A 24,779-nucleotide genomic window follows, 5' to 3' on the forward strand; every position below is an offset into this window, starting at 1 on the left:
GCCTCTAAGTCAGGGCATTGAAACTTGAAAGTTTCACAGCTTCCTTTTAAACTAAATTTGGGCTGGGCATGGTGGCTCACGCCTATAATCCCAGCAGTTTGGGAGGCTGAGGCGAGTGGATCACCTGAGGTCAGGAGTTCAAGACCAGCCTAGCCAACATGGCGAAACCCCGTCTCTACTAAAAATACAAAAAATTAGCTGGGTGTGGTGGCGGGAGCCTGTAATCCCAGCTACTTGGGAGGCTGAGGCAGGAGAATCGCTTGAACCCGGGAGGCGGAGGTGGCAGTGAGCTGAGATCACGCCACTGCACTCCAGCCTGGGTGACAAGAGCAAAACTGTGTCAGCAAAATAGGATGGGATAGGATAGGACAGGACAGGACAGGACAAAATTTGCCTTTGTTTTGTTAAATCTTAACCATCTAATATTCATCACAGTCTTAATTAAGCCTAGACTTCATTCCTGGGATTGAATTTTGATTGCCCTTGATTTAGGTTATTCTCTAACTCCTTTCATTCTTTAGCTTTTAAACTTTCTGCTTTAACATTCTAGAGATAAGAGTTTCGACATCCCCGTCCTACTGAATTTTGAAGCATTTGACAGCGAGGGGTGGGTTCAGTGTGAATGAGGGCTACCCACCCCCCGCCCCGAGCTGGGACTAATTTTGTGCTCTTTAGTTTCCCACAGTCAAATCACTCGCCTCTACAGCCGGTTCACCAGCCTGGACAAAGGAGAGAATGGGACTCTCAGGTAGGCAGTGTTTTTCTTTATTTTCCTCACAGAAACCAGAAACCCTCTGGCAGTGTCTGAATAGCTGCCTTTATCCCTAGGGTAGACATGATAGGCATCCAGCATGCAGATAGCAAGGACCATTTCTCTACTGGTCTTTGAGCATCATTGATCCACAAGAGAATTAAATCAGCAGAACAGGCTGGGTGCGGTGGCTCACGCCTTAATCCCAGCACTTTGGGAGGTCAAGGCGGGCGGATCATGAGGCCAGGAGGTCGAGACCAGCCTGACCAACATGGTGAAACCCCGTCTCTACTAAAAATACAAAAATTAGCTTGGTGTGGTGGCGGGCGCCTGTAATCCCAGCTACTCAGGAGGCTGAGGTAGGAGAATCGCTTGAACCCAGGAGGCAGAGGTTGCAGTGAGCGAAGATCATGCCGCTGCACTCCAGCCTGGGCAACAGAGCAAGACTCCATATAAAAAAAAAAAAAAATCAGTAGAACTATGACAGTTAAATGCATTACCAGTTGTGTATTGCTTTATTCCAACTCCCCTTAATTTAGGTGGCCATTGTTCTGATCCTAGGAATGTATTTTCAACATTTCAGCTCTCTGCTTACATTTTCCCATAATCCTTTCCCAAACATTGCAAGTTGACCCATAGCAATCCCAAGTGGTCTAGGTTGTTTTGTCTTCTCTCATTTACCAACCCATAACCCTGAGGTACATCACTTTATGTATATTAATGTTAGACAAAATGTTCAGTATTTTAGTCTAGAGCAGTGGTTCTCATCTGAGGGCCATTTTGCCACCTGGGGTAAAATGTCTGGAAACATTTTTAATTGCCATGACTGGAGAATGCTACTAGTGCCTAGTGGGTTGTGGCCAGAGATGCTGCTAAACATCCCACAGTGCACAGGACAGCCCCCATGACAAAGAATTATTCTGGTCTAGATGTCAGTAGTGCCAAAATTGAGAAATTCTGGTCTAGGTAAGTATATGATATCAGAGTGATGTGATGCTATATTGTTTTATGTTTGTCATTGTCCTACCATAGTCAAATGAAAAATTCTTTACCATTATCTTCCACACTAACTCTCAGTAGCAACCTTTCTTATACTGTGTTTCTTCATCTTTGATTGGCATGTAATGAAGCTGTCGCTCTTCCTTTTGGCTGGCATGAAGCAGCTTAGGACTTCTTTAGAAAGTTTCTAGCACAGGTGTTGGATGTAGCATAAAGGGGGAAGGAATACAGTTGCTAAGCCTTTGGACATAATCATCACCCCAAATGGAAACCCCATACTCATTAAGCATGGAGTTAAGCATACCTATTAAGCATATCTGTTTCCCCCTTCTCTCATCCCCTGGCAACCATAAATCTACCTTCTTTTTCTCTCTGGACAATTCATATAAATGAAATTATATGGCCTTCTCATAACTGACTTCTTCTGGCTGGACACGGTGGCTCATGCCTGTAATTCTAGCACTTTGGGAGGCCAAATTTGGGAGGCCAAATTTGGGAGGCCAGGGCGGATCACCTGAGGTCAGGAGTTCAAGACCAGGCTGGCCAACATGGGGAAACCCCGTCTCTATTAAAAATACAAAAATTAGCCTGGCGTGGTGGTGGGCGCCTGTAATCCAAGCTACTCAGGAGGCTGAGGCAGGAGAATTGCTTGAACTTGGGAGGCAGAGGTTGCAGTGAGCCCAGATTGTGCTTCTGTATTCCAGCCTGGGTGACAGAGAGAGACTTTGTCTCAAACAAACAAACAAACTGACTTCTTCTACTTAACATGATGTTTTTAAGGTTCATCCACAATGTAGCATATACCAGTACTTCATTCCTTTTTATGGCTGAATAAATAGTCCGTCATATGGATATGCCACATTTGTGTATCCATTCAGCAGTTAGTAGACATTTGAGTTTACACCTTTTGAATATTGCAAATAGTGTTGCTTTGAACATTTTTGGGTGCACATATGTTTTAATTTCTCTTGGACATATACCTAGGAGTGGAATTGTGGGTCATATAGATTGTCCTTTTACTCTCTTTGTAGTGTTCTTTAAAGCACAAAAGTTTTTAATTTTGATGACGTCCAGTTTCTTTAATATTTCTTTCAGTGCTTGTGCTTTTGGTATCATATATAAGAAACCATTGCCAAATCCAGTGTCCCAAAGACTTGTCCTATATCTTCTTATAAGGGCTTTATAGTTTTAGTTTTTATATTAAGGTCTTTTGATTTATTTTGAGTTGGTTTTGTATATGGTGTCAGAGAAGAGTCCAACTTCATTTTTTTTGCATGTGGATATCCAGTTGTCCCAGCACCATTCGTTGTAGACACTATTAAAACTATGTGAATTTACATGTGAAAAATAGACTAGAAATCCCTATTTGTAATTTTAGCTCCAATACTTAAAAATTCCTTTGAGTTTATACTTTCCTCATAAATTCAGACTTAACCACCCAGTAAAGACTTAAAATTTATATTAGTTCTGAATTCTTTTCTTCTTTGTAGAAAGTGGGTGGTTTCTAAATGTGTGTGTTTTTATCATGTTTGCTGTATGCTGGAAAATAATTCAAAAGTTTTTTTTTAAATGAGCTATTTCCTTTTTTTTTAAGATGGAGTTTCACTCTTGTTGCCCAGGCTGGAGTGCAATGGCGTGATCTCGGCTTACTGCAACCTCCACCTCCTGGGTTCAAGTGATTCTCCTGCCTCAGCCTCCTGAGTAGCTAGGATTACAGGCGTGTGACACCACGCCCTGCTAATTTTTGTATTTTTAGTAGAAACGGGGTTTCACCATCTTGGCCAGGCTGATCTCGAACTCCTGACCTCATGATCCACCCGCCTTGGCCTCCCAAAGTGCTGGGAATAAAGGTGCGAGCCACCGTGCCCGGCCAAAATGAGCTTTTTTTTTTTTTTTTTTGAGACAGAGTCTCTCTCTGTAGCCCATGGTCTCGATCTCCTGACCTCGTGATGCGTCCGCCTGGCTAACACAGTGAAACCCTGTCTCTATTAAAAATGCAAAAAATTAGCTGGGCGTGGTGGCAGGCGCCTGTAGTCCCAGCTACTCGAGAGGCTGAGGTAGGAGAATCACTTGAACCTGGGAGGCGAGATCACGCTACTGCATTCCAGCCTGGGAGACAGAGCTAGACTCCATCTCAAAAAATTTTTTAAAAGTCCGGGTGCGGTGGCTCACGCCTGTAATCCCAGCACTTTGAGAGGCCAAGGCAGGCAGATCATGAGGTCAGGAGATTGAGACCATGGGCTACAGAGTGAGACTCCGTCTCAAAAAAAAAAAAAAAAAAAAAATGTTGAAAACTTTCCAGGCGTCAGTGTAGCCTGCTCCTTAAAATCTAAGTAAGGGCCAAGTGCGGTGGCTTATACCTGGCTGTAATCCAGCACTTTGGGAGGCTGAGGCAGGTGGATCACTTGAGGCCAGGAGTTTGAGACCAGCCTGGCCGACATGGTGAAACACCATCTTTACGAAAAATACAAAAATAAGTTGGGTGTGGTGGCACATGCCTGTAATTCCAGGTACTTGGGAGGTTGAGGCAGGAAAATTGCTTGAACCCGGGAGGCGGATGTAGTGAACCAAGATTGCAGCACTGCCCTGCACCCTGGGCAACACAGTGAGATCCTGTCTTTTAAAAAAAAAAAAATTCTAGCTGGTTGTGGTGGCTCACTCCTGTAATCCCAGCACTTTGGGAGGCCGAGATGGGTGGATCACCTGAGGTCAGGAGTTCCAGACCAAGCTGGCCAACATGGTGAAACCCCGTCTCTACTAAAAATACAAAAATTAACCAGGTATGGTGGCACACCTGTAATCCCAGCTACTTGGGAGGCTGAGGCAGGAGAATCGCTTGAACCGGGGAGGTGGAGGTTGCAGTGAGCCGAGATCGTTCCACTGCACTCCAGCCTGGGCAGCAAAGCAAGACTCCATCTTAAAATAAATAAATAAATAAATAGGGCCGGGCGCGGTGGCTCACGCCTGTAATCCCAGCACTTTGGGAGGGCGAGGCGGGCGGATCATGAGGTCAGGAGAAGACCAACCTGGCTAACACGGTGAAACCCCGTCTCTACTAAAAATGCAAAAAATTAGCTGGGTGTGCTAGCGGTCGCCTGTAGTCCCAGCTACTCGGGAGGCTGAGGCAGGAGAATGGCGTGAACCCGGGAGGCGGAGCTTGTAGTGAGCCGAGATCGCGCCACTGCCCTCCAGCCTGGGCGACAGAGCGAGACTGCCTCAAATTAAAAAATAAAAAAATAAAATAAAATAAATAAATAAGTATCTAAGTAAGATTTGCTCAATCCATAAGATACCATTTCACAGCCTGTGGAAAACCAGCGGACTAGCTCACTCATTTGGTAGGTATTTACTGAGTATCTATGATGTGCCAGACACTGTTCTCCATGCTGGCAATATATATATATATATTTTTTGTAAGAGACAGGGTCTCACTCTGTCTCCTAGGCCGGAGTGTAATGGCACCATCACAGCTCACTGCAACCTCAACCTCCTGGGCTCAGACAGTTCTCCCACCTCAGCCGCCCAAGTAGCTAGGACTACAGGCATGCACCACTATGCCTGGCTAATTTTTTTTCTTTTTACTTTTAGCAAAAAAGCAAAAAAGTGCACATTATGTGGTACAATGGAATAGTTTCTTCTAAGTGTTCAAGGTAGCTTGGTGCTTCTCCCATTATTTTTATTTTATTTTCATTTTTTGTGGAGACACGGTCTCTCCTTGTTGCCCAGGCTGGTCTCAAACTCCTGGGCTCCATCAGTCCTCCCGCCGTGGCCTCCCAAAGTACTGGGATTACAGGCATAAGCCACTGTACCTGGCCTGAAAGCTCTAGGTCTTAAACCTGTTCTTTGATCTCTATCATGGTGTGGATTGAAATATAAGAAAGGTTGAGCGAGGAGACTCATGCCTGTAATCCCAGCACTTTGGGAGGCTGAGGTGAGAGGATTCCTTGAGGCCAGGAGTCCCAAGACCAGCCTGAGCAACATAGGGAAACCCCGTCTCTACAAAAAATAAAAATAAATGAGAGAAGCACCAAGCTACCTTGAATACCTAGAAGAAATTAGCCAACTGTACCATATAATGTGCCACATAGTAAACGAGTAATACATTTTATGTAAATCGTTTTGTCAGACCCACCCACTACTGAGATTTCACTCTGGCTGTGCCTCCTGACAATTATCTTCTTAGCCTGTGGCCATCCGATTAAATTGTCTTCCCCTTCTCTCAACCCTCTCTTCTACCCCCTCTAGCCTTAGAAATGAGTTGGCCTAACTCAGAACTCTTCTCTAGTAGAGAGTGATCCAGTTCTCTCCAGCCTTTGTTGCCAAACTCAGCTTAAGGCCTGTCTTGATCTTTTCAGGACCCATCAGAGTGCTCATCTGAATACAAGTGGCTTCCAATCTTTTGTTACCTGGAACAGCCTCCACCTTCTTTTTTTGGTTTTTGTTTTTGAGACAGGGTCTCACTCTATTGCTCAGGCTGGATTGCAGTGGCACCATCACGTTTCACTGTATGTAGCCTCTCACCTCAGCCTCCTGAGTAGCTGGGACTACAGGCACGTGTCACTCTGCCCGGCTAACTTTTGTATTTTTTGTATAGAGGAGGTCTCTCCGTGTTCCCCATGACTGGTCTTGAACTCCTGAACTCAAACCATCTACCTGCCTCAGTCTCCCAAAGTGCTGGGACTACAGGTGTGTGCCACCATGCCCGGCCTTCACCTTCTTTTTTTTTTTTTTTTTTTTTTTTTTTTCTGAGATGGAGTCTCGCTCTGTCATCCTCCAGGCTGGAGTGCAGTGGTGCGATCTTGGCTCACTGCAACCTCTGCCTCCCAGGTTCACGCCATTCTCATGCCTCAGCCAACCAAGTACCTGGGATTACAGGTGCCTGCCACCACGCCCAGCTAATTTTTTGTATTTTTAGTAGAGATGGGGTTTCACTGTATTAGCCAGGATGGTCTCGATCTCCTGACCTCGTGATGCACCTGCCTTGGCCTCCCAAAGTGCTGAGATTATAGGTGTGAGCCACTGCGCCCGGCCTCGCCTTCACCTTCTTAAGAAGGCAGTTGTTATTAGGAGAAAGATTTTCCCTTCAACAGTTTTTTTTTTTTTTAACTTTCCTCTTCCAAGGTGCTCCATGTCTGGGGCCTGAAGCCAAATTCTGCAGAGTGAGAGGCTACAGTGTACAGTCTGGGGCATTCTGCATTCCTTTGTAGTGATCAGCTCCAGTGGAACATAAGGCAGAATCTGTGGAAGGCTTTGGTTAGAATGGAGCTTCTTCAGAGTGTTTTCAGAGACTCACTCCAAAGTATGCTTTATAGAGCAATCATTCCTTGGTCTATCAATAGGTGTTGTGTTAAAAAAAAAAAAAAAGCAAAAACTTATTGCCTAAAATTTGTGAAAAGCTTGGTCAACAAGGTTAAATAGGCTTCCTGATTACTAGATTTCACCACATCTTTAATATACTTGGCTGAACTGGGAACATTCAAGGGAGAAGTGTTTGCCAAATTGATTTGCAATTTCCCTGTCTACCTTTTTACATGGACCATCTCTTCAGATTGATATTTCACGGAATATAAATATATACTGTAACCTTATAAACCTTACTTTCTTCAGATGCCATTATTTTGGGTGAGATATTTCTACCATTGCCATAGAAATTGTTTTTTCTAAAAAGGCAGCTTAGGCTGGGCGCAGTGGCTTATGCCTGTAATCCCAGCACTTTGGGAGGCCGAGGCAGGAGAATCGCTTGAACTCGGGAGGTGGAGGTTGCAGTGAGCCAAGATCGTGCCATTGCACTCCAGCCTGGGCAGTAAGAGCGAAACTCCATCTCAAAAATAAATAAATAATAAATAAATAAATAAATAATAAAGAGGAGGAGAAGAAATAATTTTTAAAATAGGAACAAAATCCAGGTGAGGTTTCTTACAAAAAAAAAAAAAGGAACAGAAGCAAACTTCCCAGCTAAAGGACCCATTTTTAGTCTAAGAAGGTTCACCTAATGCTGAGCAATGAATAATAAAGAATACTTCACAATAAGATATATATATAGATGAAATTTCAGAATATCAAGAGGAGATATTTAAGACTTTCTTTCTTTCTTTTTTTTTTTTTTGAGACGGAGTCTTGCTCTGTCACCAGGCTGGAATGCAGTGGCGCAGTCTCAGCTCACTGCAACCGAGTTCACCGCTTCCGAGTTCAAGTGATTCTCCTGCCTCAGCCTCCAGAGTAGCTGGAACTATAGGCGTGCACCACCATGCCCAGTGAATTTTTTTATTTTTAGTAGAGACGGGTTTCACCATGTTGGCCAGGATGGTCTCGATCTCTTGACCTTGTGATCCACCCACCTCAGCCTCCCAAAGTGCTAGGATTACAGGTGTGAGCCACTGCGCCTGGCCCAGAGGATGTTTTTAAAGCAAACTTTATTGAAGTATGACATACAGAAAAGTGCACAAATCAAAAGCATTGGGCATGATAAATTTTCACCAAGGGAAGACTATCCAGCCTCTAGATGAAGAAACTGATTATTACCAATACCTGGAAGCTTCCCTTATGCTCCTTTTTTCTTTACCTGCTCCCCTCCCCAAAGGGTAATCATTATCCTGCCTTGTAACTCCATAGATTACATCAGAACAAAGAATATTTAAAGAAGAGAAACCATCTTTGTGTTCAGATACTGACCAGGCTCTTACCTTAACCTGACCTGCAAAAGACCACTTTAGGACCCCTGGGGTCCCCAGCCTCTGGGTTGCAGATCAGTACCAGTCTGTGGTCAGTTAGGAACCGGGCTGCACAGCAGGAGGTGAACAGAAAGCAAGTGAGCGTTATCACCTGAGCACCGCCTCCCAGCAGATCAGTGGCGGCACTAGATTCTCATAGGAACAGAAACCCTAATGTGAACTGCCCAGGTGAGGGATCTAGATTGAGTGCTCCTTATGAGAATCTAATGCCTGCTGATCTGAGGTTGAACAGTTTCATCCTGAAACTATCCCGTCTACCCCCAGGAGAAAAATTATTTTCCATAAAACTGGTCCCTGGTCCCAAAAAGGCTGGGGATCGCTGCCAGCTGCCTTTTTTTTTTTTTTTTTTAATTAAAGACAGGGTTTCCCTATGTTGCCCAGGCTGGTCTCGGACTCCTGGGTTGGGATTACAGGCACATGCCACTACGCCCGGCTTATTTTGTGTTTTTAATAGAGACAGGGTTTCTCCATATTGGTCAGGCTGGTCTGAAACTCCTGACCTCAGGCGACCCACCCACCTTGGCCTCCCAAAGTGCTGGGATTACAGGTGTGAACCACCACTGCTGGCCATCTTATCCATTTAATTTAAAAATACTGATTAAGTGCTTTAGCTAATGGAAATTTTTGTCATTTCAGTGTTAATAAATATGTTGTACCATATGCTTAACTTCTCATACTACTTAAATATGGAAAGCTGTATTTTCTTTTCTTTTCTTTTTTTTTTTTTTTTGAGACAGAGTCTCCCTCTGTTGCCCAGGCTGGAGTAGTGCAATCTTGGCTCACTGCAACCTCTGCCTCCCGGGTTCAAGCAATTCTCTGCCTCAGCCTCACAAGTAGCTGGGATTACAGGCACCCACCACCACGCCTGTCTGATTTTTATATTTTTAGTAGAGACGGGGTTTTACCATCTTGGCCAGGCTGGTGTCGAACTCCTGACCTCATGACCCACCCGCCTTGGCCTCCCAAAGTGCTGGAATTACAGGCGTGAGCCACCACACCTGGCCTGGAAAGCTGTGTTTTCTAATTGAATGTGTGTTCCAGTGAGTATGTCCTATTAACAGATTTTAATCTCCTCATTATGTACAAGTCAACTAAAGCAACAACCTGTGGGTGCTTGAGATAGAAGTTACCTGTGGGCTGAATCTCTCTGTAAGAGAAGGGACTTGCGCAGTGAGGGTGAGCAGTATAGAGGGATGGCATGTCTGGTTACTAACAGTCTAAAAACTCTGTTTTTTCTAAGCATCCCTGTGCCCTTGAATGTCTGGAAAACCACTCCCCATTGGAAATTTCTTGGCCACAAAGAATGCCATTGTACATGGCTCTGTTCTCAGAATTGACTACTACCGGTGATACTGTCTTTTTCTCAAAAAATCTTCAAGGAAGGTTTTCCTAGGTATACCATGAAGCAGAACATAATGTTGGTATGTTTTTCAGTGAATCCACACAAATCTATATTTCAGATGGATTTTTTTTTTTTTTTTTGAGATGGAGTCTCGCTCTGTCACCAGGCTGGAGTGCAGTGTTACAATCTTGGCTCACTGCAACCTCCACCTCCCAGGTTCAAGTGATTCTCCTTTCTCAGCCTCCAGAGTAGCTGGGACTACAGGCGCACGCCACCATGCCCAGCTAATTTTTGTATTTTTAGTAGAGACGGGGTTTCACCATGTTGGCCAGGATGGTCTTGATCTCTTGACCTCATGATCCACCTGCCTCAGCCTCCCAAAGTGCTGGGATTACAGGCGTGAGCCACTGCACCCGGCCTTCAGATGGATCTTATGCTTGTGGTGTTCAGGCCACTTTGGAGTATTTATTTTTTTCTATTAGGTTTATGTTGATGGGTAATTTGAGAATCTAAGTTTTAGAGAAATTGCCCAGATCTCCATTCTACTATAAAGCAACCAGTAATAATAACTTCTTTGTATATCGTTTATTTAACAGTTGACAAATTATTTATTTATTTATTTATTTATTTATTTATTTATTTATTTTGAGACGGAGTCTTGCTCTGTCATCCAGGCTGGAGTACAGTGGCGCGATCTCGGCTCACTGCAAGCTCCGCCTCCCAGGTTCATGCCATTCTCCTGCCTCAGTCTCCCGAGTAGCTGGGACTACAGGTGCCCGCCACCACGCCCAGCTAATTTTTTGTTTTTTTAGTAGAGACAGGGTTTCACCGTGTTAGCCAGGTTGGTCTTCATCTCTTGACCTCGTGATCCTCCCACCTTGGCCTCCCAAAGTGCTGGGATAATAGGCGTGAGCCACTGCACCCAGCTGACAAATTATTTTTTATACTCTTTCTGTTTTGTTTTGAAACAGGGTCTCACTCTGTCACCCAGGCTAGAGGGCAGTGATGTTACCATGGCTCCTTGCAGCCTTGACCTTCTAGGCTCAAACAATCCTCCCGCTTCAGCTTCCCAAGTAGCTGGGACTACAGGCACGTGCCACCATGCCCAGCTAATTTTTTTTTTTTTTTTTTTTTTTAACTTTTTAGAGATGTGGTCTTGCTCTGTTGCCCAGGCTGGTCTCGAATTCCTAGCCTCAAGCAGTTCTTCTGCCTTGGCCTCCAAAAGTGCTGGGATTATAGGCTGAGCTGCCATGCCCAGCCCTCTTTCTTTTTAACTTTAATACTTTTAGCAATATTCTCCTTGATCTGGGTGACTGGAACTACATTATATATACAATCTAAATTCTAAGAGTAGAGTTAGATGGTATCAAAGGACAGGTCCTTACTGACATCGGAAGGCCAAGTGTACACGTCCTTATTGAGACTGAAGTTCAGGCTAGGTTGTGCATCACCACTTGATACTAGACTTGGTATTTAAACTGCCTCTTCTCAGCTAAAGTTTCTTAAGCTTGTTAGACATTAAACTGAGGTATGTAGCCATGCAATTCAAATCAGCCTTAGTCTTAATTTAAAAGTGAGTAGTTATTGTTTCTTGACCTCTGTCAGACAAGAGGAGCTACATTTTGATGATAGTGTAGACTTTGTATTACAGAACAAATTATGTAATAAAAGCTTAGTACATGTTTGTTGAATTAAATAATCAGGACCTCGGTAATTTTCTCTTTCATCATCTTAAGCAATCCAGTTATCTTATGAATGACTTCTTCTGGTTCATTCGTTGATATAAAATTATTACACTAAATGGTCAAGAAGGACTAGAATCCAGGATGATTGTTCCAGAGCTTTGTGTTCAGTCCACTAGGTCAGTTTCTACCTGTGTCACCAAATGTGGTGGAGAAGAGCTTGCTGAGTTAATTAAGCACCATGTAAACGTTAAACCACAAGAGGAAAATAGCGTGAAGTCTCCTGGGTACAGTAGGAGTATTTTATTATCTTCCATCTTTGCTAGCATTTATTACAAAGAGGGTGGAGGTATACATTTTATCTGTCTGTAAGTAAACTTCTTGAAGGCAGGAGTAAAATCTATTCTAGTTTATAATGTTTTTTTTTAACTTTTTATCTGGAAATAATTTTAAACTTGAAGAAAAGTTACAAGAACAATACAAGATAACTTTTATTCTGATACCCAGATTCACCAGTTGTTAACATTTTGTCACATACTTCACTGTTTATTTCCTATAAAAAGGGCATTCTCAGATCAAAATCAAGAAAGTTACATTTTGAAACAGTACCATTATTCCATATTTTATATGGTCCATGCTTCATTTTCACATATTATCCAATAATGTCCTTTATAGCAGTTTTTTTCCTAGTCCGGGATCATGTGTTGGGTTTTGTTGTATGTCTCTTTAGCCCCCCCTTGATCTGGAACAATCCTCTGCTTTTCTTTGTCCTCCATGACATTGATATTTTTGAAGACTACAGCACAGGTAAGTTGTAGACAGCTTTGTATTCTTGGCCCAGGAACCAACCAAAGACAGTTTTTAAAAAATACTTATTGAAAAATTTGGGGGCTGGGTGCGGTGGCTCACGCCTGTAATCCCAGGACTTTGGGAGGCTGAGGTGGGTGGATTACCTGAGTTCAGGAGTTCAAGACCAGCCTGGCCAACATTGTGAAACCCCACCTCTACTAAAAATACAAAAATTGGCCAGGCATGGTAGCGCCCACTTGTAATGCTAGCTACTTGGGAGACTGAAGCAGTAGAATCGCTTGAACCCAGGAGGAGAAGGTTGCAGTGAACCCAGAGATCAAGCCACTGCACTCCAGCCTGGGAGCGAAACTCCATCTCAAAAAAATGAAAAATTTGGGGGAGAGTAACCTTCATTCAAAAGGTTCAATATTAGGGCTGGGCACCGTGGCTCACGCCTGTAATCCCACCCAGCACTTTGGGAGGCCGAGGCCAGCAGATCACCTGAGGTCAGGAGTTCAAGACCAGCCTGGCCAACATGGTGCAACTCCGTCTCTACTAAATGTACAAAAAACTAGCCAGGCGTGGTGGCGGGTGCCTGTAATCCCAGCTACTTGGGAGGCTGAGGCAGGAGAATCGCTTGAACCTGGGAAGTGGAGGTGCAGTGAGCCAAGACTGTGCCATTGCATTCCAGCCTGGGCGACTGAGCAAGACTCTGTCTTAAAAAGAAGTTCAATATAGGAAAGAAATATGGTTTTTAGAAAAAGAACACATACTTCGACTTACAGACTTAGATTTAAATCACAGTTCTGCTACTTAGGAGTAGTGTGGCTTTGGGCAAGTTACTTTATCTTCCTGACTCTCAATTTCCTCAGCTCTAAAAGGGTATACATAAAACACTGGCGTGAAGAAATGAGAATAATGTACGTAAACAGAGCAGCACATGATATATATGCAATGAATGGTAACTGACAATATTCACTTTGGTATAACCTCGCCTAAGTCATGTGAGGATGACTGCTCATGTCATGTTTGAGGGTTAAATACTTCTGTAGCCCTAGTCCACAGAACATGGAAATGGAGAAAAAGCCAGAGTCAGAACAAGGAAATCAATTGGTTGTCACATTCTTTCCTTGCATGTAAATAGCACATAAGAATTCCTTGGATTTTGTGAGTGCCTAAAAATCTTAACAAGGATATGGAGACCCCTCTAAGTGTTTGTCCCCGTATTCAAGTTCTGCAGTATTTGATACTTTCCATTTGCTGTTCACTTTCCAAACTTAATAACTAGGTATGCAATGCTAATGTTCAAGGAATCATTTACTAAGGGACAGCTTAGTATTTGTGCATCATTTGGCTTATTGACGTAACCTGTGTGCTAAATTCACTGGAATGTGGCATAGTCAAATCTGGCTCCTTCCACTACTGAGTTGGTGCAAGAAACACTTGGCAGCTATTAAAGTGCTATTCTTTGCAGTTATTTGGTATAATTTGCCACGGAAGTAAATTCCAGGAGGTAATATTCTTGCTAGGTTACACCCTGTTACCTCCTGACTTAAGGAGTTCATGCTAAGGGCAATGATCTCTATCTAACTCAAGGTGATTCTCTTGGCAGCCGGGAAGATTTCCAGAGGATTCCAGAACTTGCCATCAACCCACTGGGGGACCGGATCATCAATGCCTTCTTTCCAGAGGGGTGAGTCAGTACAGTTGTTGGACTTCCTTCCTGAGGCTATCACAACCTAAATTATTTGCTAATCTGGAATAATGATATTGGTTGTGCCATCTCAGACTGTGATACCCCCTGATTATATTGAGCAATTCTAATTTTGTCATTTCTAGAATATCTCTTCTTTTCTACCCTCCTGTGTGTTTTAAACTTCAAATAGATATATGAGCCTATCTTCAAAATTCTTATGCTTATCATTGATGTAAAACTAGACTTTTAAAAATTGTTTATTTGGAAATAATTTTAAATTTACAAAAAAACTTGCAAAAGTTAAAAGTAATTCAGAGAATACTTGTATATTTATTGCCCTGATGCGTCTACTGTTATATTGTTAACATTTTGCCTCATTTGTGTGCTCTCTCTCTCAGTACTAGCCAATAAAAATATTATGCAAGCCACATACGTAATTTTACATTTTCTAGTAACCACATTTAAAAAGTAAAAATAAGTTAACTTTGATAATATATATTTTATTTAATATATTTAAAATATTATTTCAATATATAATCAATATTAAAAATAACTGAGATCCTTTTTTTGTTTGTTTGTTTGTTTTGAGACAGAGTCTTGCTCGGTCGCCCAGGCCGGAGTACAGTGGTGCCATCTCGGCTCACTGCAACCTCCACCTCCCGGGTTCAAGCAATTCTCCTGCCTCAGCCTCCGAGGTAGCTGGGATTACAGCCACATGCCAACATACCCGGCTAATTTTTGTATTTTTAGTAGAGACAGGGTTTCACCATGTTGGCCAGGCTGGTCTTGAGCTCCTGACCTCAGGTGATCTGCCTGCCTCAGCCTACCAAAGTGCTGGGATTACTGGCGTGAGCCACCATGCCCAGCCTACATTTTTTCATAATAAGTCTTTGAAATCCAGTGTGTAATTTACACTTAAACACATATCAAGTCAGACTGACCATGTTTCCGGTGCACATAACCAGATGTGACAAGTGACTGCAGTATTGAACAGCGCAGCTTGTACACCCGTGCTTACTCTACATACCCTCTCTTGCAGACACTTTTTCCCTCTCTTTCCCCTCTCTCTCTACCTACACACACTCTATGTGTGTGTGTATATGCATACACACATACATGCCTACATGTACGTACATACATACACATATATACATGTATGTATATACACATACATATACTTACGTAATTTTTGTGTGTGTATGTGTTCACATAATTGTATTTCTGAACTATTTCAGGGTAAATTGCATAGTTATGACCCTTTACCTCTGAATGCACCAGTGTGTGTTTGCTAAGAATAAAGACATTCTTATACGTATCCATAGTATAGTTATCTACTTCAGTAAATGTAACATTGATACAATCCTCTTATCTAATCTATTACTCTGTTTTATTAACATATTATCCAGTTTATTCTAATTTATATCCATATTCCAATTTTGTCATCCAATAATCTGTTTTATAGCACTTCTCCGCCTCCAGTACAGGATCTAGTCTGGGTCAGTTGTCATGTCTCTTTAGCCTCCTTTAATCTGGAACATTTCCTCAGCCTTTATTTTACTTTTGTGATATTGAACATAGTTCTCACCACACACATTTTGTCAAGTAGATTGTTCTTAATGTGGGTTTTTCTAACATGAAACTAGTCTTTTGATATGCTTTACTACCTAATACACTGCCTTCACAGTAGTGAGTAAATATTTACTGATTTGATTAGGTACCTTTTCATCAATAAAGCTTACATATAAGCTATAAGCTTGTTTTAAGTAATTTCCTAAACAATCTATTGCTGGTTCATATGGATAGTCTATGACCCACAGGACTTCAAAATATTATATGGGTGCCAGTTTTTAATAATGAGACTGTCAATGAGGACACTGTCAGATAAAATGCCTGGAGAGGAAATTTTAGAACTCTAAATTGAAAGCAAAGGAATTTGCTAGTTGAGAGGGTTGGGCACTCAGTAAATGTGAGTGAAAGTCAGAAGAGGAATTAGGTCGGGCAGTTTGTTCGTGTAAAGACGGGAATCAAATCACGTTGACTGTGAGGAATCTTATGCCCTCTTTCATTTTCCTTTCTCTCTCCTTGAACTGCCCTGTTTGTTTCAGGTGTGGTTTTTATGCTGAATTCTTCCTTTTTTCTACTTCCTCTTTTACCCCTGCAAAGCATTGAACCCTATCCAGAGATAACTTTCACAGCTATGCTTTGTATCCAAACCTTTTGCAATGAAAAGTAAACCCAGGAGAGTCACTTTGCCAACTTTTCTTCAGAATTCCTTAGTCACCATTGATTACTTGAAGAAGCAGCTTGTGGGAAGCTGTTTTGTACGACTAAACTACATTTGCTGTGACTACAATATCACCTGTCATTCTGTCCACCAATCTACTGCTAAGGAAATGGGACAGAATGCATATGAGGAAGTGGAGGGCTCTACTGGGCTGCACTGCTTAGCTCTTAGCAAGCTGCGACTCTGCTTCTTGCTCTAATCCGATAGATATATTTGGCTTCTGGGTTTTTCTTTCTTCCCTAGGCATATGCACATAGGGGCTTTTTTTTTTTTTTTTTTTTTTTTTAAAGAATGAGATTTGAAAGTGGACCATGGTTATTCAATTCCCTTTTACCCAGAAACTTTATGCTAGCAATAATCATTAATGTGTTTTTTCTAGCATATGATTTAAACTTTACTCCACATTACTTGATTCCTCAGATCTGACATTTTTGACCAGATACTGGTCCATTAGCAGTATAGATACATCGAAGAACTAAAAGGTCATTCTTTTGTTTTGTTTTGTTTTTTGTTTTTTTGAGACGGAGTCTCCCTCTGTCGCCCAGGCTGGCATGCAGTGGTGTGATCTTGGCTCACTGCAACCTCTGCCTCCTGGGTTCAAGTGATTCTCCTGCCTCAGCCTCCCCAAGTAGCTGGGACTACAGGCTCACGCCACCACGCCCGGCTAAGTTTTCACCACGTTGGCCAGGCTGGTTTTGAACTCTTGACCTCAGGTGATCCACCCGCCCCGGCCTCCCAAAGTGCTGGGATTATGGGCGTAAGCCACTGCGCCCAGCCAAGGTCATTCTTTTGAGTACAGATGGCTCACAGGCTAGCCTTTGAACTCTGCTTTTAGAAGGGCTATGAACTGCATGTCTATAGAGCACAGAAGAGACCCTATATACCTCAGCTATTCGGTGGGGCACAGAAAGACTGGGTTTTTTTTTTTTTTTTAGGTAACCACAGGAACCAGGCCATCTGCCTTAGATAAATAAATTATATTATGTCACATGGGGCATTCTTTTTTAATATTAAAGAACATTCTTCATTCAAGTTTTGAGAATTATTTCTTACAGGGTTATTGATTAGCCTGTGGCACAATGAAAAGATTTTCTCCAAGCTTAAGTACCAAAAAGGCTTTATACACAAAAGGTCTTTCAAAACTTTTTTTTTTTTTTTTTAGATGGAGCCTCCCTCTGTCACCCAGGCTGGAGTGCAGTGGTGCAGTCTCGACTCATTGCACCCTCCATCTCTGGGATTCGAGCGATTCTCGTGCCTCAGGCTCTCGAGTAGCTGGGATTACAGGCATGCACCACCAGGCCCAGCTAATTTTTGTATTTTTAGTAGAGACGGGGTTTCACCATGTTGGCCAGGCTGGTCTTGAACTCCTGACCTCAGGTGATCCACCCACCTTGGCCTCTCAAAGTGCTGGGATTATAGACGTGAGCCACTGTGCCTAGCCTAAAAGATTATTTAGAGAAAAATTATCCAATTATGAGGGAATAATAAAATCATGATGTGTCCACAGAACTATGCATATGTTTTAAATGTTTCAAAGTATTTATATTGATTGAAGAAATGCTTAAAAGTTAAAAAAAAGGCAGGATACTAATACAGTTATCTGAAAAGCATAGAAAAGTTACTAGAAGAAAATGCATTCATATATATATGAGGGAGTCTTGCACTGTCACCTGGGCTGGAGTGCAGTGGCGCAGTCTTGGCTCACGCAACCTCTGCCTCCTGTGTGTTCAAGTGATTCTCCCACCTCAGCCTCCCGAATAACTGGCAGTATAAGCGTGAGCCACCATGCCTGGCTGATTGATTGATTGATTCCTTCCTTCCTTCATTTCCTCCCTCCCTCCCTTCCTTTTCCTTTCCCTTTCTTTCTTTTTGACATAGTCTTGCTATGTCACCCAGGCTGGAGTGCAGTGGTGCAATCTAGGCTCACCGCAGCCTCTGCCTCCCAGTTTCAAGCGACTCTCCTGCCTCACCCTCCCAAGTAGCTGGGATTACAGGTGCCCACTACCACGTCCAGCTAATTTTTTTGTATTTTTAGTAGAGACAGGGTTTTACCATGTTGGTCAGGCTGGTCTCAACTCCTGGCCTCAAGTGATCTGCCTGCCTCAGCCTCCCAAAGTATTAGGATGATGGGCATGGACCACTGTGCCCAGCCAGAAAGTATATTTATATTAACTATGGTTGTAATTGGTAGAACTTGGATCAGTATTTTTCTATCTACTTTTCTTTTTTCCACATTTTCAAATATATGTTTGCTTTTATAATTAAATAAACTTGGCTGGGCATGGTGGCTCATGCCTGTAATCCCAGCACTTTGGGAGGCCGAGGTGGGCAGATCATGAAGTCAGGAGATTGAGACGATCCTGGCTAACACGGTGAAACCCTGTCTCTACTAAAAATACAAAAAATTAGGCTGGGTGCAGTGGCTCACACCTGTAATCCCACCACTTTGGGAGGCTGAGGCAGGTGGATCACCTGAGGTCGGGAGTTCGAGACTAGCCTGACCAACATGGAGAAACCCCCTGTCTACTAAAAATACAAAATTAGCCAAGTGTGGTGGCGCATGCCTGTAATCCCAACTACTCCAGAGGCTGGGGCAGGAGAATCGCTTGAACCAGGGAGGTGGAGGTTGCAGTGAGCTGAGATCGCGCCATTGCATTCCAGCCTGGGCAACAAAAGCAAAACTCTGTCTCAAAAAAAAACAAAAAACAAAAAACAAAAAATTAGCTGGGCGGGGTGGCGGGCGTCTGTAGTCCCAGCTACTCAGGAGGCTAAGGCAGGAGAATTGCTTGAACCCGGGAGACGGAGGTTGCAGTGAGCCGAGACAGTCTCACTGCATTCCAGCCTGGGTGACAGAGCAAATAAATAAATAAATAAATAAATAAGAAAAATTAAAAATTAAATAAACTTTATTTTAAAAGCAGCCTTTCCATAATGTGCCTTAATTTTAAAATATCCCTTGGTATACGTTACTGCAGGGGAGATCGGGGAGATGTGGGAGGTGGCTGAGGAGTCATTGGGCTGCCTGTGGCTCGCTGCAGAGTTCAAAACAATGAGTTCAAGTTCTGGCTGTCTTGTATAGTGCTGGCACTACTCTACATTCATTTTTTGGAAAGGAGATGCAAGTAAATTCAATAGATAACTCTAGCCCTGGTAAGTCCTGTTACCTAAATCTGGTTAAATCATTTATAATGTGGGAGTAATAGCACCTGCCTTACAAGGCTGGGGTGAAGCTTAAATGATATGGTACTGTGAGTCCCAAAGTACCATGCGTATGGAAAGCAACCTCATTAAATGAACTTTCAGGCTACCTTAGCTAAAGCTGTTGCCAGTATATTTAGTTCATAAGAAATAATCACCGTGATTGACATGGTGTTGTGTTTGTTATATTTCACAATCAGAGAGGACCAGGTAAACTTCCGTGGATTCATGCGAACTTTGGCTCATTTCCGCCCCATTGAGGATAATGAAAAGAGCAAAGATGTGAATGGACCTGAACCACTCAACAGCCGAAGCAACAAACTGCACTGTAAGGAGCTAAAGTCTTCTGGCTTAAAATACTTGCTTTTCATTTCTTAAAAGTCATGTATTTACTCACTCATTATTTGAACAAGCATTTACAAGAGCATACTGGTTAAGACCTCAGACTCTGGAGCTAAACTGGCCAAGATTAAATACTAGTCTACCCTTTTTTGGCCGTGTGACTTTGGGCAAGGTACTTAACCTCTTTGGGCTTCAGTTTTCTCTTCTGTAAAATAGGATACTAAGGGGTTCCACATTGGATTGTTGTGAGGATTAAATGAGTTAATAAATGTCAAGTGCTTCAAATAGTGCCTGGCATATACTAGGTACTTAATAAGTGTTACCTAGTATCATTATAATTCATTGAGCACCTACCGTGTGCCAGGCACTGTGTTAAGTGCTAGCATGGCAATAGTGAACAAGACCCAGGCCCCACCTTTAAGGAATAATGGCAATCCTCAGCTCATCTTAGAATTTGATAGACACTGGATGTGACTTAAGTAGAGGGGGACAGCTGGGTATAGTGCAAGATTTGATTTTTATACCCATGTCTCATGCCTCTTTTCCTTTAATACTTGTTTGCTTTCCCTTCTGCCCTTATTGGTTCATGTACAATATTGTACATGAACAATCCCTTACAACACTTCTCCAGGAAATTGAAATTAAATTTCTCTTTTTATTCAGTACAAGTTGAAATTGCAATTGTATTAAAACTGACTGAAGGCTGGGCGCAGTGGCTCATGCCTGTAATCCCAGCACTTTGGGAGGCCAAGGTAGGTAGATCACTTGAGCCTAGGAGTTTGAGACCAGCCTGGGCAACATGGTGAAACACTGTCTCTAATAAAAATACAAAAATTAGCCGGGTGTGGTGGCAGGCACCTGTGGTCCCAGGTACTTGGGAGGCTGAGGTGGGAGAATTGCTTGAGCCTGAGAGGTTGAGGCTGCAGTGAGCCATGATGGCACCACTGCACTTCAGCCCAGGTGACAGAAACTCTGTCTCAACAAAGAAAAGAAAACAAAACAAAATCTTCCAAATAGCACTAGTGGATTTGGGCGTTACTTGGTGTCTTAGGATGCCTTTAGCTGACTCAGCTGGCTTAAACAATAAGGAACTATGTTAGCTCACTTTACAAGTCAGATTAGGCCGGCAGGACGGTTGATTCAAGAACTAGGGATTTTTCTCTTTACTCTGCCATCCTCATAGTCTGTTTTATCCTAAAGTATTATGGTCACATGACAGCTCTCAGTTGTTAACAGGGCTTTTTTTTTTTCTTGTTCACATCTGGCATTAGAGGAAGAGAGATATATAATAGAGAGAGAGATCGAGACTGAAATTGAGCAACACTCCTCCCAAGCATGGAATGTAAGTCCTTCCCCTCACTTTGATAAGTCAGTTTAGGTCAGGAGAGTTCGAGTGCAGAGGAGATTAGGCTAATAAGATTCCCCTCCTGATGCTGTGGTTGGGGTTCTGCTAAGGAAGAAGGTTGGAATGCCACCGAAATGGCAAACTTCAGGAAGAGATAGAATAATAACAAAATGCTATGCAGGTTATGCTTGGTTTTATTTTGTTTTTGCTTAATTTTTTGAGATAGGGTCTCACTCTTTCACCCAGGCTGAGTGCAGTGGCGTGATCACGGCTCACTATGGCCTTGACTTTCCTGGCTCAAGTGATCTTTTTGCCTCAGCCTCTCAAGTTGCTGGGACCACAGGCGTGTGCACTACACCCAGCTAATTTTTTATTTTCTAATTTTTTGTAGGGACAGGGTCTCACTATGTTGCCCAGACTGGTCTCGAAATCTTGGATGCAAGCAGTCATCGCACCCTGGCCTCCCTGGGATTACAGGCATGAGCCTCCATACCCAGCCTGTTTTTTTCATTACATACTTTAGTCTTGGCTGTTGGATTAACTTTTATAGGAAGCTAAAAATTAATTAGAATTCTGTTGCAGTCTGTGTATAGGGATCACATTCATGTAATTAGACCAGTAAAACTGAAGCTATTCTAACGCCAAAGAAAAGACTAGAAGAGTCCAAGAAGTCCTCAATTTCTGTCTAAATGTGTTGCTTCTCTTTGAAGTTCCCACAGGGCTATATAAGCTGTAGCATGGTGCCTCTTACTGTAGACTGAGAGCAACTGAATGTCATATACCTAGCAACACATTTGCCACTGAGACACATTTACCTTAGAGAAAGGGGATGTGGGCCAGGTGCGGTAGCTCACGCCTGTAATCCCAGCACTTTGGGAGGCTGAGGCAGGTGGATCACCTGAGGTCAGGAGTTTGAGACAAGTCTGGCCAACACAGTGAAACCCCATTTCCACAAAAATACAAAAAAAATTAGCCAGGCATAATGGCGGGTGCCTGTAATCCCAGCTACTCAGGAGGCTGAGGCAGGAGAATTACTTGAACCCAGGAGGTGGAGGCTGCAGTGAGCCGAGATCATGCCATTGCACTCCAGCCTGGGTGATAGAGCAAGACTCTGTCTCAACAAAAAAAAAAAAAAAAAAAAAGAGAGAAAGGGGATGTATTACTTAGAAATCTGGGTTTACAGGCCAGGCATGATGGCTCACACCTGTAATCCCAGCACTTTGGGAGGCCAAGGCGGGTGGATCACTTGAGATCAGGAGTTCAAGACCAGCCTGGCCAACATGGTGAAACCCCGTCTGTACTAAAAATACAAAAAATTAGCTGGGCGTGGTGGCAGGCGCCTGTAATCCCAGTTACTCGGGAGGCTGAGACAGGAGAATAGTTTGAACCTGGGGGGCAGAGGTTGCAGTTAGCCGAGATTGCACCATTACTCTCCAGCCTGGGCAACAGAGCAAAACTCCATCTCAAAAAAAAAAAAAAGAAATGTGGGTTCACAGAGGAGTGGAACCAAATTTTATTATGGGTTATCCTTTGCATAGAATACTGTCTTCAGGAACTCTGAGAACACACTTTGTTCTATTTATTTTCTAAGCCACGGTGAGAGAATTTTAATCACAATCAGCAAGGCTGAACTATGCCCATGTAGGCACAGGCCCAAGCACACATAGTGCCACTCTGCTCTTCTGTTTGTCTCCTGGAAGTGGTACCTTATTGCTTTCCTCTTTGGATTGGTGAGGTTATAATAATGCTTTCTGTAGTCCAGGCGCGGTGGCTCATGCCTCTAATCCCAGCACTTTGGGAGGCCGAGGCGGGTGGATCACCTGAGGTCAGGATTTCGAGACCAGCCTGACCAACATGGTGAAACCATGTCTCTTCTAAAAATACAAAATTAGCCAGGCATGGTGCTGCATGCCTGTAATTCCAGCTACTCAGGAGGCTGAGGCAGGAGAATTGCTTGAACCTGGGAGGCGGATATTACAGTGAGCCGAGATCACGCTATTGCACTCCAGACTGGGCAATAAGAGTGAAACTCCATCTCAAAGAATAATAATAATAGTAATAATAGTGCTTTGTGTAAAAGGTACAACCCTATCTACAGGTGGATAGTGTTAAAAAAAAAAAAAAAAGTGAAAGGTATAATTTATCTTAGAATGCCCAGGGCATGGTAAGTAAGAGAGAATTCTAGAGGTCTACAGGTTTTCCTTCCCACATTCTAATTGTCTTCTTGAATGGTTTAAGTTTTTATAACACAGAATGATGTGGAGAGAGTCTACGTTAGAATACTGTTCTTAGGTGTTGAGGAGTATGGGCGGAGTAGAGCTTGGGAGAGTAGCCAGGAGGAAATAGTAGCATTACTCAAAGAATCCAAAAGGTAGAAGCAATCCGAGTGTCCATCGACAGATCAATGGATAAATAAAATGTTGTGTACACATACAATGAAATATTAGTCTGTATTAAAAAAGAAAATTCCGAGGCCGGCAGCGGTGGCTCACACCTGTAATCCCAGCATTTTGGGAGGCCGAGGTGGGTGGATCATGAGATCAGAAGTTCGAGACCAGCCTGGCCAATGTGGTGAAATCCCATCTCTACTAAAAATACAAAAATTAGCCTGGCACGGTGGTGGATACCTGTAATCCCAGCTGAGGCAGGAGAATTGCTTGAACCCGGGAGGCGGAGGTTGCAGTGAGCTGAGATCGCGCCACTGCCCTCTAGCTTGGCCGACAGAGCAAGACTCCATCTCAAAAAAAAAAAGGAAATTCTGGCACATGGTACAACATGGATGAATCGTGAAGACATTATGCCGAGTGAAATAAAGTGGATATAAAGGACAAATACTGTATGATTCCTCTTATGTGAGGTTTCCAGAGTGGTCAAATTTGTAGAGACGGAAAGTAGAACGGTGGTTGCCCAGGGCTGGGGGATGGTGGTGGTGATGGTAATGGAGTTATTGTTAAAAGGGTACATTTTCCGCTAGTGAAGATGCAGAAGTTATGGGGAGATGGATGGTGGTGATGCTTGCACAACAGTGTGAAAGTACTTAATGCCACAGAGCTGTACCTGTAGAAAAGGTTTAAATGATAAATTTTATGTGTATTTTACCACAATAAAAAAAAAGAAGCAGCCGGGCATGGTGGCTCATTCCTGTAATCCCAACACTTTGGGAGGCCAAAGTAGGCAGATTGCTTGAGGTCAGGAGTTTGAGACCAGCCTGGCTAACATGGTGAAACCCTGTCTCTACTAAAAATACAAAAATTAGCTGGGCGTGGTGGCACATACCTGTAGTCCCAGCTACTCAGGAGGCTGAGACAGGAAAATTGCTTGAACCCGGGAGGCAGAGGTTTCAGTGATCTGAGATCACGCCACTGTACTCCAGCCTGGGCGACAGAGCAAGACTCCGTCTCCCAAAAAGAAAAAAAAAAAGAAGAAGCAATAGCATTGATTGAAGTAAAGGTAAAGGTTTGTAGCCTAGGCAGCAGAGCCTGGGCAACAGTATCTACAAAAAAAAAAAAAATTGAGCTGGGCATGGTGGCACATGCCTGTATTCCTAGCTGCTCAGGAGGCTGAGGCAGGAGGATCACTTGAGCCCAGAAGTTTGGGGCTGCAATGAGCCATGATTGCAC

At 43.1% G+C, this 24,779-nt stretch overlaps 1 protein-coding gene across 1 annotated transcript in view; it reads left to right on the forward strand.

Moving 5' to 3' along the window:
* CHP1 (calcineurin like EF-hand protein 1) overlaps positions 1–24,779 on the forward strand; it is a 50,559-nt gene that overhangs the window by 11,702 nt on the left and 14,078 nt on the right. Inside the window, 3 exon segments of the mRNA NM_001134065.1 lie at positions 676–748; positions 13,907–13,987; positions 19,673–19,800. Of these exon segments, the coding sequence (NP_001127537.1) occupies positions 676–748; positions 13,907–13,987; positions 19,673–19,800 (282 nt within the window).

The sequence above is a fragment of the Pongo abelii genome, chromosome 16 (assembly GCF_028885655.2).
Source record: "Pongo abelii isolate AG06213 chromosome 16, NHGRI_mPonAbe1-v2.0_pri, whole genome shotgun sequence".
Classification (NCBI taxonomy): domain Eukaryota; kingdom Metazoa; phylum Chordata; class Mammalia; order Primates; family Hominidae; genus Pongo; species Pongo abelii.